Source organism: Camarhynchus parvulus, chromosome 13, assembly GCF_901933205.1.
Source record: "Camarhynchus parvulus chromosome 13, STF_HiC, whole genome shotgun sequence".
Classification (NCBI taxonomy): Eukaryota; Metazoa; Chordata; class Aves; order Passeriformes; family Thraupidae; genus Camarhynchus; species Camarhynchus parvulus.
The window spans coordinates 2396168-2415035 of NC_044583.1; the positions used below are offsets into that span (position 1 = coordinate 2396168).

General features: G+C 43.4%; 1 protein-coding gene across 1 annotated transcript in view; it reads right to left on the reverse strand.

The window, feature by feature from the left end:
- Window positions 1-6586: 6586 nt before the first annotated feature.
- Window positions 6587-18868, reverse strand: part of LOC115908828 (protocadherin alpha-C2-like) — a gene marked incomplete at its 5' end in the record, with an annotated part of 49650 nt that continues 37368 nt past the window's right edge. The window contains one exon of the mRNA XM_030957691.1: window positions 6587-8512. Coding sequence (XP_030813551.1) covers window positions 8202-8512 — 311 coding nt within the window. The remainder of the gene's footprint in view (window positions 8513-18868) is intronic.

Genomic DNA, 18868 nt, shown 5'->3' on the forward strand with positions numbered 1-18868 from the left:
AGCCGGTACCAGCGGCCCAAAGCCCAGTGGCACCTCCAGCCAACAACATAAACAATATAAACACTCCTGGTGCAGTGTGCACATGTCCTTACCCACTGAGGTCAGGCAGCATGGCCAAATGCCCCTGGGGTTTAAGAGATTTTAGTGCAAACCTCTGTGCTGGGGAAGGACTAGACTGGGCACAACATAAGTGACCCTGTGGGGTGTGCAGCCCTCCTGTGAGTGCTCACTGCATGGCGGAACATCTGGGCTGCACCCACACCTGCAGTTTGACCTATTTCTCATCCCTCACAGCTGCACGGGTCTGGCAGCTTCACCACAGAGCTCATTTAGCAGAGGGGTTTTGCTCTGGAAGTTAATCAATGCAGAACTAACTGCACCATCAATATTGATCAGGCTCTGAAGGCTTTGGCATTACAGCTCTGCAATATCCTGCTCCTCACAGGCTGCTTTGCAGGAGCCTCTGTGCATATTAATGACTGAGCCCACATGGCCTGGCAGGTTCACAGAGGAGCCCAGCAGGGCACAGTAAGGGCCTAGGCTAAAATGCTCCAGAGGAATTCTAATTTTTTTCTTAGATACTAAAAAAATGGAGCAATACAACTCACAGGTCAGCAGTTCCTGCCATGAGCCCAACAGCATATTTGACAGCTTTAAAGATGCTATGGGCTGCGCATTTGTGAAAGCCTGCTTGACCCAGGGGGCCATTAGCAAGCTCTGTAAGCAGACCAGCCACTCCCTGTGACTGAAAGTAAGTGCATTTAGTGACCTGGACTGACCTGTCACACTTCCAATCTGGTACCTTCTAATGTGAAAGAATTCAATCACATAACCCTTTTATCACTTTCTAGCTAATAAATATCTCTTTACTGGTGCTGCTGCTCAGAATCTGACTCAATGTGGCCAGCTGAGACCTACTCTTGTGCATTTGGAGGGAGCCTGAGGATAAAATAAAACTGGTTTCACCTTTTCGTGTCATTTCTTCCTCGAGAACAGAAGGAGGTCTTTGTGCCTGCCATTTTCAGTGCAGTCACCCTTCAGGGTAAGATGCAGCTCATCTTCAGGATTGTATTTATATTGTGGCTGCACTAAAGTAGATTAACAAGAGATTGTTACATGTGGCTTTGGAAAGATTAAGGTAGCTTTTGTGATGCTTGGTGGCTGCTTATGTTTGTACAAAGAACTTCCCGAGTCTACAAGTAGCTGGACTAACGCAATTTACACACCCTTGGGGTTTGGCAGATCCTCTTTATTGTGTAAACACCCATCAGGAGCTTTGTGGATCATTTCCTCCAATGTCAGTACCTAAGTGTTGCATAATCCCCTTTTAAGCGTGTAAGAAGACAAGCAGATTTTAGGCTAGATTTTTCATTATTTTAGGTTTGTGTCTTATCTAGCACACACCTCAGGGAACTTCTATCCTGAAGGCGAAAGGTGACAGCAAGTTCAGCAAAGTTAAGCCCCTTATCCTGTCACCACGTAGCGCTGGATGAAACTGCTCACAGCTGGGGTTCAGAGCATCTGGAGAGAACCAGGCTGAAAAAGCTGCTCTGGACAGGTCCCGAGCCTCTTGTGGCAGCCCATGGAACAAGATCCTGGCTCCTCACTGAGCCTAAGGCTGTTTGCACCACGGGTGATGATGAGGAAGTTGGACATCAGCCAGTAAAGGCTTGAACAGTGTGGATAATTTGGGAGTGGTAGAAGTGGGGATGTATGGAAGGCCTTAAGTGCCAGCTTACAGAGTTGATTTGGTTTGTAATTGTTCAGCACATCACTCCACCGAGAGACTTCAGGCAGGATTCTTTCAACACCCACAGAAGGAAGTTCTTCAAGGTAGGGAGTGAGTCATGCCTCCCTCATGGGGGTTAAGACACTCTGGGGGCTTGCTTAGGATATTTTCAGTCTAGCTTCCCCCAGACCACACAATTGCTCCCACTGAGTCTGCACTAAGTAGAATTTGAGCCACTGAAAAGCTGAAGGATTTATCTAACAGGAAAACTATTGCAGGATTAAAAGTCTAGGCTGGCTGTGATTGATGTGTTTTAACAATTACTACATCTTGTCAGCCTTGCTATGCAGCACCATTCCTGTAATTAATGGGCAAGGACTTTCTAATTCTCCTCAGTGCAGCTCAGGCGGTGCCAAGACACTCGAGGTGTCCATAAAATATTGCCAAAGGAGCTGGAATGGGGCTGCCAGGGCCAGCTCTGTCCCCCCAGCTCAGTGCTGAAGCCTGAGATCACATCTGATGCCCCAGCAGTGATTCACCACCCACTGCTGAGCTCCCAGGGAGCCCTTCAGGGCCTCACACTTGGTTCAGCTTCAGGCATGACTTCTGCTGGGATGGCACCTTGGTGACATGGTCACTCTTCAGCAGCACTGTGCCCCTCAGGTGTGCTCACACCCCATAATTTCTGTGCCTGCTGCCATGCTGTGCCTGGAGGGGAACATTTCCCATCTGGCAGCATAAATGGGATTTTCTCTTCAGCATTCCTGCTCCCCACAGGTCCCCCCACCACAGCGAAGGAACAGGGGAGCTGAGGAGTGGCAGTGACACAGACTTAGGGCTGCTCCATTTGGTGTGAAGGCCAGCTTAGTATTTCTGACCCTCTGACAAGGTTTTAAATCTGGTTTTCAAGCCTGGCATGTCTGTTTTGTAATATGCTTCAGACATCAGTTCCTGAATGTGGATGAGTCACTTGCTGTCTCTTTGCAGACAACAGTGACACAGCTCTGGGCACCACTGCCAGGAAAACATTTTTAACATTTTTAACATTTTCAAGCTGTGTGGCATTCTGAGAGATGTTTACTTCACCACATCTCTGTCATCTTTTGATGTTAATACCTGTGTCAGAGTGATTTCATGGAGGCTGTCCTGGGATATGAAAGGGAAGCCACAGTGCAGTGTAAAATATGCTCTTCTCATGTGGCAGAGATAATTCTGTGGTGCTTCATGCTGAAGGATTTAATTCTTTAGTTCTCTAAGCCAGCCTAAGGCACCTGGAATACAAATACTCTAGAAGTAGGTGCCTAATGTCACCATATTAGAATCACTCTGAAAAATCAGATCTTCATGATACCTAAGCAGTATTATCAGTGACAGTGGGTATTGAGGTTTTCTGTACAACATAACCATGTCCCAGATTTTACATATACAATCATAGAATGGTTCAGGTTGGAAGGGACCTTAAGTATGATCTAGTTCCACCCCTTTGTTACAGGCAGGGACACATTCCACCAGACCAGATTGCTCCAGATCCCATCCAGCCTGTGCCAGGCCCTCCCCACCCTCACAGGGAAAGATTTTTCTCTAACATATAATCTAAACTGACAATCTCTTAGTTTGAAGCCATTTCCCTCATCCTGTCCCTCCAGGCCCTTGTCAATTGTCTCTCTCCATCTTTCTTGCCAGCTCCCTTCAGGCCCTGCAAGGCCACCCTGAGGTCCCCCCAAAACTTCTCCTGTGCAGGTGAACAATGGCAGCTGTGCCAGCCTTTCCTGCCAGCAGAGCTGCTCCATCCCTCTGCTCATCCTGGGGCCTCCTCTGGCCTGGCTGCAGCAGCTCCAGCTCCTGCCAGTGCTGGGGCAGCTCTGCAGGTGGGGCACAATCCCCTCCCTTGGTGGCCACATTTTGGGATGAGCTCAGGACAGGTTTGTCTCTGTAAATACTTGGATACCCACAACTCCCACCCTGCAAAGGCAGAGCAGTGGCACTGGATCCTCCAGGGATCCGCCTGGGGATCCACAGAGAGCAGAATGAACCCAGGAGAGCAGAGAGCGCAGCATCCCCCTATCCAGAGCTAATGGAAAATTAATGTATATGCCATCACTACTGATTCCATAGCATGCTGGTTAAAGCTGCACAAGGTCAGTCCAATGTGCTAAAGCATTTATTCTGTCAGAGCTGTGCTCTGCATTCTCTGACTGTTCAGTTTTGGTGCAGCCAAGCCACCCAGGCATATGTGAGCCTAATTCTGATTCCAACCACCACAGGAAGCCCTTCCCATCCAGGATTTATTATTGCTGTGCTTGGAGCCCTCAGCTCTGCTTCCAGAGCAGCTATTTGCTTCATGCAGGTTCAGCTGTGTGTGCTACCAAAACATTGTCAGCTGTTCACTCTTTTCTCCTTCACAGACTTGTAGAGGAAGAAAGGACTTCAGGGTACACTCACTCACCAAAGCCAAACTTTTGATTAAACTTTTATACTTCTGCATATTTACAGGAGCCTTAACAGAACACAGGGCTCTTGGCACTATCTTAAAAAGGTGTTTGTAGTCAAGGAACAGTCAGTAGTTTCTAAGCAATCAAATAACAGCAAAACTGAGGACCCTGTTCATTCTTTAGGACTCAAATGAGGGAAATGGTTCAGCTCCTTCTTTAATATTTGTTTTACACAAGATCTACAAAACTGCTGCGAGGGGAGAATTGGGTTTGGAAGGAAAATTGTACCTGGTTTATTTTATCCAGTTGTTGACACAAGCAGGTCTTGAATGAGTGAAGTAGAAGCAGAAATGAAAGATGATTCTAAAAGGTATCAAAAGTACCTGCAATTAATTTCATGACTGATCTTCATATGTGAAATTTGGGAATGGCATTTGGGGTTCTGTATTCTTCCCCTGATGTGAGATGATTGGAAAACTTTTAATGAGATCCCCTCATATGATGTGCAATGACCCATGGGCTGAGCAGAAAGAAACTGCACAAGACCAAGTCTTAGAAGCCTAATGTAAAATGAGATTTTTTTTTAATGACAGGATGTAATTAATATACAACATAGCTCAGGTTTATTGTTATAAAAGCCCAGTAGTTTTCATCATTGATCTTGTATGCATAGAAACCAGACTTCCAAAGACAATATGCTCACAGAGAGTATATATGGATTCTGAAAGACATAAATGTTCAAGCGGTAAAAAGCCCCAAAACTATAATTTCCTTGTTAGCAAACTCTGCAGTGTATTTTGTCATGCTCATTTCATTGTCAGCAGGAGGATTAAAGAATTTTTTTTTTTCCTAATTTGTGTTGTTATTGGCCACCTCTGGTTCTCAATTTGCATCGTTGTGTGGTGTTAAAACAGTAACCCCCAAACTGTGGTGGGATGTGCAGATCCTGCCCCCACCTACCCCTGGTCCTCCAACCATACTTCCTGTCAAGGGTTTCTCCTCCTGGACACCCAAAATAAGGATGTCAATGGTATCATTTGTACATTAGTTATGAAATAGCCAAATTTCACTGTAGACATCTCAGCATTCTAGTTGTCCCAGAGGGTCCAAATATGGAAAAATCTTTATAAAATCTAGTGAGGTGCCTGATTCAGTATTCAGACAACACAGTGATTGTGTGGGATGTATATTCTCCTGGTGCATCCCAGCCTCTTTTGAAACAAATCCAGCAAGAGCTCCTCCTCTCCTGTGAGAGTTTTTTCTCTGTTCTATCAGCTCTCCAGACTGGAATGATTATCATCATTGGTAATCATGCTGGAATGATTATCTTCAGATTATGTTTTGTCTCCCCAGGCACTCAAGCATACAGTCCCCCTGCAGTAAGCACCTGCAATAAAGGCAGCATTGGTAAATGTAATTTTGTGTTAAAACCAGCAAATTTGAGACATGCTGCAGCTCTTGGTTCGTTTTAATAAATGCAAGCCTTGGAAAACCAGCTGTGTATGGCCACTGATGAAAAATGAATGAGTCAGACTGGCTTGCATAGGGGAAAATGCAAGCACTCAAAAGAAAAACCAATATTCAATTAAAATCTAAAAATAATCAAGTGTAGAAGATTCCTGTAAGAATTAAATCTTTGTCCTGAATTTTTGCCAGAGGCATTAAGAGAGCTATTTTATGATGAATACATAACAAGAGTATTCTTCTGTGTGTTTAAGCTACCACTGTAACTACAGTTGATGAACGTTTTGGGAGCTGTTGGATTAGTCACCAAATAAAAATAAACACCTAAATGTACTTGCATAGCACATTTGCATAAAAGAACAGTTGCCTCCCCAAAGCTTAAGTTTTTTTTCCTCTTGTCTAGCCTTTAAAAGTGAATCAAGGATTCTCTTTCTCAAGTAGCACCTTTTTATTGCCAGTAAAACAAGACTGGTAACAAAAGAAGACTCTAAATAGACCACATGAGGCCATTGGTGGTTCATGCTTTGAGATATGAATTCTTTTATTAGAGCTTTGCTGTGATGTTTTAAGATTTGCTGCAGGTTCTTAAAAATGAATAGGAATTGTTCTATTCTGAACTGTCAGCAGTTTGGAAACTTAAAACATCCAGGACATGTCTCAAGAAATCCAGTTGTTCTCTTTGATCCTAGATTAAAGGGCCTTTGGAAATTTCAGAGCTATGTAGTTTCTTACACAGTTCCAATTAACACAACACTTGAGCTTTATTCTGTGAATGTACAATAATGTAGAAAACTCCTTGGAATTCCCTCATCAGCCATATTCTATTTAAAAATACATGTATTGGTTTTAAATCAACATCCTCAACCACATTCAATACTCCATTTATACCCTTAGGTTTAGTAATTCACAGAACTTCAGCTTCACAGATTCTTACCAATAAATCCCAAAATGCATGCATGGCTTGGTTTAAGAAAGATATTTTACTTGTGTTTCATACACAAAAAAAAACTGATAATCAACAGTGGCTTAAAAAATTAACACTACTCCACTTTTCCACAAGTGTACAAAAAAGAAATAATGAATTTACATTCAACAGTAAAGCTTAAAGTCCACTCTAATAATAGTTGCATTGACATTCACATACACAAGCACAGAATAAATATTTCAGGATTCTTATAAGAGCATACAGCATACATACAGTACTTGAATTTTACATAAGGAGTGTTAGTAGGGTCAGGAATTCATAATCTCATAGAAAAGTAAAACTAAAATCAGAAAAGGTCGTGTGGGAGGTCACACCAAGGTACTGCACAGAGCTAGCAGGTTAGTAAATCCATCTGTGTGAGGAGTTTGCTTCTGCTTCTTCATATTAGGACAGTTTGTTTGCAAAGGTGTATTCAAAGTGCAGAATAATGCAAAAAAGAAAGAGAAGATATTCTTGTATTTATTAACACATGCAAGAGGCAGCCCCCAAGTCACCCGACAGAATAAAGCTGTGATTGGCAAGTGGCCGATATAATACAGATGGTTCAGGCAATTTTTCTAAAGCACTTTAATAGCAGCAATTGTAATTTATAATGGCTCTAGATTGACTTCTGTTTGGGTTAAAGGGCATCATATTTCTTTAACATTTACAGCTATATTTCTTTATAAATAAATATCTCAAATAACAAATAGCATAGTTAATGTTACTTTTTTTCTCTCTTTTGCATAAGTGTCGTGGAAAAACTCTGACCTTTTCAGAGACATAATGTGCAAAATAATGTGGAAATAGGGACACAGAGCATCACAGTTACATTCCTGGGATGTCAGCCCAGCCCTTGTTACTCTCTGAGGGCTAGCCTTACCAGGGTAATGCAGGGCTTTAAGGGACAATTTTTCCAATGGCTTGCTTGGTAAAGAGATAGAATTTATGGTGTCTTAAAGAGCTGTAAATGTGAGGTTTCATTTGAAGCAGTGTGTACAATACGTCATGTATAGGAGTCAGTATTTCCACACAGTGACTTCTCAGGATTTGATAAGTCTGCTCATCTCTCTTTCAGACATTTTCTCCCCAGCCTGAACATCTTTGAACATTTGTGTTCATTAGGTGTTTCCTCTGTTGCATATTTACCAGCTCTTCTTGCATTTTATAATCTGATCTCATATCACCTAGCTGACATCTGCACACAAATATTTCCAATCAGATAGAGGGTGCACAACATTAAAACTTTTAAACCTGTCCTGTAAGTGTCATCAAGACAGGAGCACAGGAACCACAGTGCAGAGTCCAACCTCTCACTGGCTGTACTGTGAAGATTCTCCTTTTCGGCGTAGGAGAAAGGAAACTTGTGTCTGCTTTTTAGATTCTGAAAACAAGCCAGAGTGGAGAAAAAGAGTTAACACCAGACTTAATAAAGCTTTTAAGACAAAACCTGTTAAGCAATTTAGACAGACACTGAATTTCCTGCTGATTTTCTCAAGTCTGTACATACAGGAAATTTGTTAACAATAGGAAGAAGTTGGGATTTGCTACATAGGAGAAATCTGCCATTATTACAAAAACTGGCTAAGAGGGTTTTTTCAGTATAACTCCCTCACTGGTCACTGTTCTCAGTGGTGCTGTTGCCCTTTTCTTTTTTCTCCTGAGTCTTGTTTCCCTTCTTCTTTTTCTTCTTTTTCTTGGTCTCTTCTTTCTTGCCAAAGGTTATGAAGTCACTTTTGTCAATTTGGCTGTTGGGTGGCTCCTGCCGGATGGAGATGATTGCAGGAGATCCTGGGATAATGAATTTGTCTGGCAACTCACCAGGACCACCTTGTTTGGAATTGCCCGGTCCGAATTTAAAGGTCCAGCTGTTGCTGTTCACACCAGCTCCCACTGGGGGGGACACCTCTCCCGCCTCAGGTTCTGAAAAAGTCAAAACAGCAAGAAAAGCTTAAAGCATCTTTAAACACAGGCACTCAGTGAGCAGCAGCTCTCTGTTTGAAAGGCTTCAGCCTACAGTGACTCTCGTTTGCCTGGCTGCTCATCTGGGGGTTATCCACTGGTTCTTGTCCAGTCCACTCAGTGTTTGCATGCACTGACCCTCTCCTCGTGCTCCTGGGTGCAACAGGCTCTGGATCGCATTTTGTTCTTTTGGATTTGAAGTGTTTTGAGTAAGAGTTCACTGTGATGCAGCCCACTGAAGTGTTTTACAGCAGAAAACACGAGCACATTGCATGGCAGAAGGGTGTGTTTGAGGGTGTTGAGCCTCTTGGGACAGTGTTAGAAGAGTGGCCAGGGCAGGGGGTGACAGCCTTGGCATTGTGCACATCCAGGTGGGCGTTTTAGCAAACCATCCTGTGATGGATGTGTCCAGGAATCCTCGTGCAGGGAAAGAAGGGAGAGTGTCAAAAGGCTGGAACGGAGCCAGGCTCGGCTCGGTGGTGCTGAGCAGCAGGACAGGAGGGGACAGGAATGGATCAGGACAAGAGGGGACAGGAATGGATCAGGACAAAAGGGAACAGGAATGGATTAGGACAAGGGACAGGAATGGATCAGGACAAGAGGGAACAGGAATGGATTAGGACAAGAGGGGACAAGAATGGATGCCCAGGAAGTTCCACCTGAACATGAGGAAGAACTTCTTTCCTGTGCAGTGACCATGCTCTGAACAGATTGCCCAGAGAGGTTGTGGGGTTCCCCTCACTGGAGATATTCCAGAACCATCTGGATGCAATCCTGTGCTGTGTGCTCTGCTTGAACAGGGAGGTTGGACCAGATGAGTGCTGTGGTCCCTTCCAAGCTGACACACTGTGTGACTCTGAGCTGGTGCATCCCAGAGAGGAACCTGAGCATGCGTGTTTGTGTGTAGCTATGGATGCAAAGTGGCCGAGCAGCAGACACAGAGCAAAAGCAGAATAAACTGAATTGCCTGGGCAGAGCTACTGCAGGATTACTTCCATCAGGGTGCACAGTCTGGTCTCAGAAATATTCATGGTCTTCACAGAATCATAGAATACCCTGATATCCTCTCTAGATCACAGTATTTTATACAGGCAAATATAAAGTAAGTTCTATCCCCAGTTTTAGGCTTGCAGGATGAAGTCAGTTTTAATTTTGTTTCCATTATTTTGATTAGATGGAGTTAATCAGATTGAAATGTTTGCCTATGTTGCTCTGACAAGGACAAATTTCTAGCAAAATAAAATGCTACAGAATTAGGTTTTCCTGTGAAAGCCTTAAGACTTGGTTGTTTTCTTTCCTTTTATACTTCGAACATTTGTTGTAATTTACATAACTGCCAATTTTGAATAGGAACAGCATATCTATTTTAATGTATCATGGTAAGTGTTTTAACAACTGTGATGAGGGGGAAACTCAGTGTTTATGCTCTGATGCTAAAGCCCTCAAATCAGATGAAAACTTTCTTATCTACACCCTAAAAGTTCAGTAACAAAACATGGGACTCTCACCCTTGTAACACTCCTAGCCACACACAAATCCACAAAGCCACACAAACAATTCCAACACCACTGATCTGATTAAATCTCAGCATCATGTATCAGAGCTGTCCAGCTGAAGAGACAAAGATGTTTGGGGTAAAGAAGGAGGGGGAACCATGATGGAAAACCATTTCAGAGGGATTCCATGTCCCTTGGAAGAGGAAATGAGGACCCTGGATGGGGGAGAAGAAACCAAGAAGTCCAAGGTCTCCTGCAGGTTAAAGAGGGCAGGAAGAGAAAACAAAGCAGAGACATTCTAGAGGGTGATCCCCAATGTTCTGCCAGCAAACATCTGGTACTGGCTGCTCTGTACCCCTGCAGCTGTAGAATGCTGTATTAACTTCAGCAGCTCTTGTATTTCTTATTCTTTAACAATTCTTCATCTTCTGTTATGTTGTTTGTACAATTTTCTATTTTATGAAATAAATGCTGTGTGGTGCATGCAGACATAAGGCTCTGATTTTAGGTTCAAAAGCTGAAAAGACATATTTTGCTGCCTGATAACCTTTCTCCTGCCTGGCAGCAAAACAAGGCTGGGAAGCAGGATTCCTTTTTCAAGCTTTTCTATAGTGATGCAGCAGGTCCATGTTACAAAGCCCAAGGAATGTGTGTACAAAACACATCAGAACCATCTCTGAACCCATCAGAATAAGAGGTTTTGGCACATGAAATCTTTGGCGTCTCTGAAGCTCCATTTTACAATGCTGCTTTTACAATGTGATATTTAATCAAGAACTAGAAGACACTGTACACTTCTTTTCCCCCTAAGATTGTATTTAATGATGAAGGAGCTTTGACTTTATGTTCTTTCTAGGAGCTGCTGACGTTGCTTTAATGACCTTAACCTCTCGAGTCTCATATAGCTTTTCTGATGTTATTATTAATGGAAGAGCTCCTCCATTTTATCAGTGGTAGCTTTTCTGTACATTTCCTATGGTCCTAAGTATCAGCTTCAGATTTTTTACATGTTTCCTGTAAGTAACAACAGTGTCCTAGAAAGGCCTTTCATAATAAACGCATTAATATGAACCAGCTTTCATTTCTGTTTAATAAATTGTTTTGTTCAGGTACCTTTTATATCACTTTTCTTTCTCTGAGATGACAAATTACAAAGGTGGAAAATGTGTGTCTTGGCCTTTTTCCAAATTATTAATCAATTGTCCTTCTGCTGCAATACAAAAATGTGAGCTTTCCTATTGTACATAATAAATTAAGGATTTATTTGACAAATAAATCCTCTCTTTCCCCCAGCAAACCACACAATATGCATTCCAAACACTGGCCCAGACCCAATGCTCTTTTTCTGTTCCTGGCAGGAAAAAGACAGCTGAAGGTGACCTCAAATCATGTTTGACCCACCCTTGCCCTGGCTGGGAAGAACCCTGTAGCAAAAGAACAGTAGAAAAATTGCTTTGAAGAGTAGAGGGTGAGAACTCTGTGAGCTGCAGGGCCACCAGAGCACAGCTGGAGCTGCAGTGCATGGCTGGGCCACTTTGGGATGAGCATAGAAACATAAAATGATAGAATGGCCTGTGTTGGAAGGGACCCCAAATCTCACCCAGTTCCAACCCCCTGCCATGGGCAGGGACACCTTCCTCTAGGCTAGGTGGCTCCAAGTGCTGTCCAACCTGGCTTTAAATACTTCCAGGGATGGGGCAGCCACAGCTTCTCTGGGCGGCCTGAGCCAGGGCTTCATACACTTACCTTGTATTCTTCCTAATAACTGATCTAAACCTTCCCTGTGTGGGTTTGAAACCATTCCCCTTGTCCTGTCACTCCAGGCCCTTTTAAATAGTCTCTCTCCACCAGTCTCTCAGGGACTGGGAGAGGCAGTAAGGTCACCCTGAAGTGTAGGAATGTGCCCCCTGTTGATGGAATGACCAAATTATCCTTTGTCTCCTTAAAAAGGAAAAAAGCCCAGCAGTTTCTTTCTTCAATTTGGTAAAAAAGACACCTCATAAGACCTTTAAGACTTCACCTCAAACCTAAGGCTACCCAATTAGACAGAAGCCAAAAAGTCCCACCTAAATAATTCACTAGAAAAAGAAGAGAACAAAGGAAATAATCACTTTTGTGTAGTGTTTTAGCAAGAGCAAGAACCTCTTGCCCCAAGCTCAAGTTTTCTCTACAAGAATTTTGTTATTTTGCCTTTTATTAAAACTTTTCTGTTTCCAACACTACCTCAGAAGTCCTCCTACTAATTCTATACCATTTGCAGTAGCTAGGCTATCTCATGTATGATAGATCCTCTAAGAGCTCATAAGACCTAGCTCAAAGAGAAAACCCATCATGAAGCTTCTTTTCTCCAGGCTGAACAATCCCAATTCTCTCAGCCTCTCCTGGACAGGTGCTCCACTCCTCTGATCAACTTTTGAGGCTGAACAGAGGCCATGGGACAATGACAGTGACTTGATGTAATCCATTTGACCGCACAAATTCAGTAACATGCAAGAATCCAGGGTATCCCTGAGGCAAAGAATCTCTTGTATAAAACCTCTTGCCAGACTAATGGGGCGCACATCCACATCTGTACTACTGAAATCTAATTCAGAGCAGGAAAACAACCCTTTAATCTGCTTCTGATTTGGCAAATCAACTCACCAGATGAAGTCAGTAACATTTGCCACAAAAACATCTGACTTCATCATCCAAACACAAGAAATCCATCCCACCTACCCTGGAATCAGGATTCTCTCAGACTGTGGGGTTTGCCTGCACCTATGTCTGGTTTTGTCCCATCCTCTGAATACGTTTGTTGTCCATATGAACTAAGCATTTTAATACTCCTTAATACTCACTAATCCAAGGAAACTAATTATCCTTACAGCTGTGTGGAGAGCTTGAATACAAAAAGACAGACACAGAGAATCTAATGAGTTAATAACCATAATTTCCTACAAGTGGGGCTTCTCCAGTCCTCAGGAAATGTCTCTTCTGCATGATTTACCTGAGAACGTGTGTGTTTATCTGTATTGGCAGGCTGGAAGGTCACAGTTCAGCTGCACTGACAAAGTCGTATGTTGAGGCATTTCAGATCAAGGATAAATGTCATTTACTACCTAGATTCCAAGGCTTCCTTAAATATCTCTTCTGTTTCTTATCAGCAGGGATTCAACAACAAAAGCTTTCTATTTATGTGTCATTTTACATTTAATGGGATTAGTTGTACTTCTTTTGCATATTTTCTGCATCTTTAATTGAGTGCTTAAAATTTGTTTATTAAACTTAGAGGAAAATCTAAATAAAACAAACCCCCTGGTTATATTTATAACACTTAATTTAAAACATTACACTTCTCTTCTTCCTACAGCTAGAGAGGGGGGTTGCCTGAGTTCATACATAAAAGCCCAGAGTCTGGTCATTTCCTGGGGTAATTTTTTGGGATTACTTTGAACTTTTTCTTTTATTCTCAAGGAATGCTTTAGACTTCATGTTCAATGACCAAATAATTAAATTTTTAAATGCTTGCATGCAGCAGAACCCAAAATCTAGGCTGCACCTGCAGGTCCTGATGCTTCTTTGCCTGTGTGTCTGCAAGCTAAAATGGGAGATGAACTTTTCACCCCATCCCTTTCCTACTCTCACCGAAATACAAATGTCTCAGTAGACTTTAAATGGAAGCCAGAGCAGCAGAGACTCTGCAGTTGAGTAGGTCACATATTTAGCTGGCATGAAAGGACTTCTAGGCTGTCTTTCAAAATACTTCTTTTTCCATCCCGTGACTGCTGTCTGAAGTGCACAGGCAAACTTACAGAGAAAAAAACCTCCATATCCTCAAATCACCTATGTGAAAGCTGGAGGGAACTGGGTATGGTGCAGAGCTAATGCTTTTTCTCTTCCAGAGGCATTTAATGGTCGTGTATTGCAGTCCTCTGCCCCTCACAGGACTTCAAACCATAAAAACCTCGGTCAACAGGCACTGCTTCAACAAGCTCTAATTGCTCTGGAACACCTGATTTCCTACACAGTGTCAGATATAGAGGGTCATGTCTGCCTGGAGAAGCTGTGGCTGCCCCTGGATCCCTGGCAGTGTCCAAGGTCAGGCTGGACAGGGCTTGGAGCAGCCTGGGACAGTGGGAGGGCTGGGACAGGATGAGCTTTAAGGTCCCTTCCAACCCAAACTATTTCAGAATTCAATGTGGAAGTCACAGTGTCCAAGATTCCAGAAAGGAAGCAGGCTGCAGGTGAGCTGTGTCCCCTCACTGATCCTCACCTGCATGCTCCAGGCAGTCCTGCTCTCAGCACACAGCTTTTTCAGAGGTTCCCCTGCTCTGTGCAGGAAGCCTGGACACCAACAAAGAACCAAGTCCCTAAAATTCAACCTGTAGTAACTGTAGGTACCTACATTTCCTTTTCTTAGAGAGTTAAACACCCCTTTCTTAAATCCAGACACCAGAAATGTAGGCATCCAATCTACCATGTCTAATTTAATTCATGCTGCAGTCTATTAACAAACCACCTGGTTTAAATGCTTGGTTTAAGAAGTATTAAATTAGTATTGAGGTATTGAATCCTTATCACTCTCTTTGGAGCCTTTCTTGCTTTCTACATCTCCCTGACAGGAGGTTGTAGCCAGGTGGGGATCAGCCTCTTCTCTCAGTGGCAGGACAAGAGGACATCAAGCTGCACCAGGAGAGATTCAGGTTGGACATTAGGAAGAATTTCTTCCCAGAAAGGGAAGTCAAGCATTGGGAGGAACTGCTCAGAGAGGTGGTGGAGTCACCGCTCCTGGTAGTGTTCAAGAAATGACTGGAGATGGCACTCCAGCGCTCCGGTGTGGCTGACAAGGTGGTGATCAGTCAAAGTTTGGACATGATGGTCTTGGAGGTGTTTTCCAACCTAAATGATTCCGTTGAAAAAAATCCAAATTTTCTCTGTTCCTCTCCTCTCTCTGCTGGAGACAGCTAACTTTTGGGTAGCTAGGAAAAAAGGAGCTGAATTCTATCCTCACGAGCCAGGTAAGCAGCACCACGGCTCAGTGGGTGTTGCACTAATGACCATGCCAGAGCATTTTGGAAAAAAGAAGAAGTTTGAAACTAATCTCTTTAACAGAGGCAGCCACAAAAAAATCCTGTGCAACTGTTTGCAACTTCCCCAGCCCTAATCTTTTCATAGGATTTTCACTTAGGTAGGCATTGGCATCTTCTGTCCAAAAATGCCTGAGAGAGCACAGCCTTATGTTCTTAAGGTTACTCCAGTTCCACCCCTTCAAAGGCCACATTTTAGTTATGACAGCAATGCCCCAGTACAGCTCAGAAGCTCTGGTGCAGAACCCTGAAGTACAGGTCTGTCACTGAGATTTAAGGTGCTGTCTTTCAGATGTGGAACTTGCAAATTCACTCAATGGAAGGGCTGGCTTTCCCCAGCCTGTAAAACCATCCAAGCTGAGAGATAATGCCGAGCGATGGGTACAAACAGTCTGAAATTGAGATGTCTCATACATTTGGGACAAAATGTCTGCTCACAGAACATGTCATCACTCAGCCCAGGTATCAATATCCCATCAGGTCTGGGCTATTCCATCAGGCCTGCAGTTTCTATCTCACTGACATTTTTCTCGCTTTTGGGGAGGCCACATGGTTTTCCCCTGACCCTGCACAGCCCCAGAGCTCCAATCTGCTGTTTACTGAGAACAGGTGGTGCTCACTTCCCATGATGGGAGCTGCCCATGTATCCTGAGTGTCATGAACAACCTCTCCACCTCCTATGGCTCTGCTGCTTTCTCAAGGAGCCTTTGTCAGAAGAGGCTAACTCATGTTAGAACAGATGTGCCCCTGCTCAAGGGGGAGAAGAGGAAAACATTTCTGTGCAGCTCTGTCTCCCTGCAGAGACATCTTTGACTGTGTGACATGCTCAGCCAAGACAGCAGCTTGTTTGCACTCTGTTCCATCCCTCCCCACTTTGTCCCTGTCTTTAGAAAACTTGGTAGCTCATGGAATAAGAAAATATAAAAGCTTTCAATCAAAATTAAATTTAAAGGAAATATTTTTCAATGCTCTTTTCTAGACAGCAGAGCATGAGGGCTGAATCTACTGTAAGACTCAGAACACTCCATCATTAATCACAGCCCCTTCTGTCCGCAGGTCAAAGTAGCAAAACACATTAATTAAATGAATTTGTTTAAAACTGAGATCAGGCAATAAGCAGGAAGCAAATTGCAGGGAAAGCTAGTCATTAACCTGATTTCTCTCTTCCCTGCCTCCTCTGCTGATGCTGTACTGACTGCAGCTCCTGCCCCTGGCAGGCTTAATGAATATTCACCACGATAAAGAGTCTGAAACAGCACATCCAATGCAAACAGCGTGCACTGAAAAACCCTCTCTGTGTCATTTGGAGGATCTCTGTGGACATTCTGGCTTCACTGATCATCCTTAAGCCTTTTTGGGATTAAAAAGCCCATTTAATCTTTCTCTTTTTTTTTTCCAAAAACAAAACAAACCAAAAATGCAAACCCACAAAAAAAAGAGAAAGTGAATAAAAATCCATCATCAGCATGATAAAATGACAGAAATAGAACTGAAAGACAAAAACACTATTCAATCAGAACAAAATTGAACCAGTTTAACTAACACTTTGCCAAATAATCCCAAACATCACTAATGACTTCCTCAAACTGGAGTATTAAACAGAAACCCAAGTAATTCTCACTGTCTGCCCTCCCATCTCTTTGACCTGTTCTGCATTAATGAATTTGGAGGAATGAACAAAATGGAAACTTCTCCCCACCAGGAGCTTGCAGCCTTAATCCAGTGCTTGGGTTTAAAGGCAGTATCATTAATCAGGGTAATTATAGCACAAATGTTGTGGGAGATTTGTAACCCCCCACTGCTCCAACATCCAGGCACAGAGGTCACTTCCAGCTCACTCTCAGGTTACTGTCCACGCTGACACTGACAATTAATTTAAATTGAGATTATTTACCTCACTATAAAAACCAATCTTACATGGCTGTGTATTAAAGGAATCGTCTCAGCTATCTAATAGCTCTGCCAGCATATTCTGAGATATGTGAAAGCATAATTTGATTTGCTGGCTTCCACAGCCTGCTGGTGCCAGAGCACAGCCCAGGGTAAATGGCTTCCTGCAGCTGCTGAAGGAGCAGACAGAGCACGGGGTCTGCAGCTCCTCTCATTCTTCTTTGGCTAAAAACCACTTTTCTTCCCATAAAAATATCAACTTTTTCAGGTAATATCCTTCTACTAGAATTTAACCCCTTTCCTCCCCAAACTGAGGGTTAATCTGCTGCCTCCCTGAGACTGCATGTGCACACATCCAGGATGCTCCTTATCATCTTTTGAGCTCTAATCAAATGTTGGTCCTGGGGGATGCAGCACTGAATGTTTGTGTTGCTTGAAGAGGGGATTAGAGAGACATTACTCCTGCAATATATGAAAAAGTATTTTTGGGGGGTATTTCCCATTTCTGCAAGCTCACAGTGTCTGTTTTTAAGAGTTCACAGCTGAAAACAGATCCCTTCCCCCCACCCCTCCCCCCAAAAAAATCCAAACCCAAACCAACCAAACAAAAAAAGCCCAAATTATTTTAATCTTATAAATGTGTTTTTAATACAGTGTGGGCAGACAGCACCAGCCATTCTGCCCTTGTTTTAATGCACACAGTAAGGTAAAAGCACTGAATAGTGCAGGAAAATTGAAATTGGAGCTGGGGGGACTGCTCTGCCCTTCAGTACCTGGGAAGGGTGTGGGCAGTGGCTGAGGACAATGTTCCCCTGAAGATCTGTGGTGGGTTGGTCTCAATACCACAAAGGAAATGCTTTTCTTTGCTTTCATGGCAAACCAGGTGCTGTGCAGCCTAAATGTCCTAATTAAATGTCCTCAAATGCCCTAAACTGAAAGACTAGAGCAGCAAGCAGCTACCCAGACCTCTGCTGAAGGCTGATTTTAGGCAAAACATCCCAAAAAGGTGGACTTTGAGTGAGAAATTTAAAAATTTTTGAGCTTTGTGGCTCACATCTTTTGTATGTGACCAGGAGTGGGGGTGTCACTCTAACCATTTTCAGGAGGCTGCTGCTGTGGGTGGGGTTTGCCTCTGTTATATAAGGACATGAAATATTGTAAAGAGAGCAAAAGTCACCGCAGAAGACAAAGCCCTGAATGTCGGGAGGACAGAATACGTCTGTACACTGCTTAATGTACATTATGGAAAGCCAATTCTTGTTACTGTCTTCTGTCAAATTTAAATAAAAAAATAATTTTATTCTACCATACAAGCTCTTTTATGAGAGAGACAACAGGCTCACCGAGCATCATAAATCCTGCTGTGAAGGTGAAAAGGAGGAAGCATTTCCTGGCTGCTGCTGGAGCTGTAACAGTGCCCTGCAGGCAGCCAGCCCCCTCCTGCCCTGGCTCCCTGAGCTGCTGAACTGAAGCCAAAGCACAGACGTGCATCCTCTGCAGGCATCTCCTGCCACTGGAGGCCACTGTGCCTCTATGGGGTGACACAGGATCCACCTGGGCTCCTGTCCACAGCCCCAGTGCCTGTCTCAAAGCCTGGCTGTGATTAATCCCCAAAGAAGGAAAATTTTCCTAAAGGGAAGGCAGGATTAAATGTTTGAGTATTGGATTTCTGTTTACAAGGGCATCGAGTGGCAGGACAAGGGGAATGGCTTCAAATTGACAGAGAATAGGTTTAGATCAGATATTAGGAAAAAATCTTTTACTGGGAGGGTGGGCAGGCCCTGGCACAGAGTGCCCAGAGAAGCTGTGGCTGCCCCTGGATCCCTGGAGTGTCCAAGGCCAGGTTGGATGGAGCCCAGAAC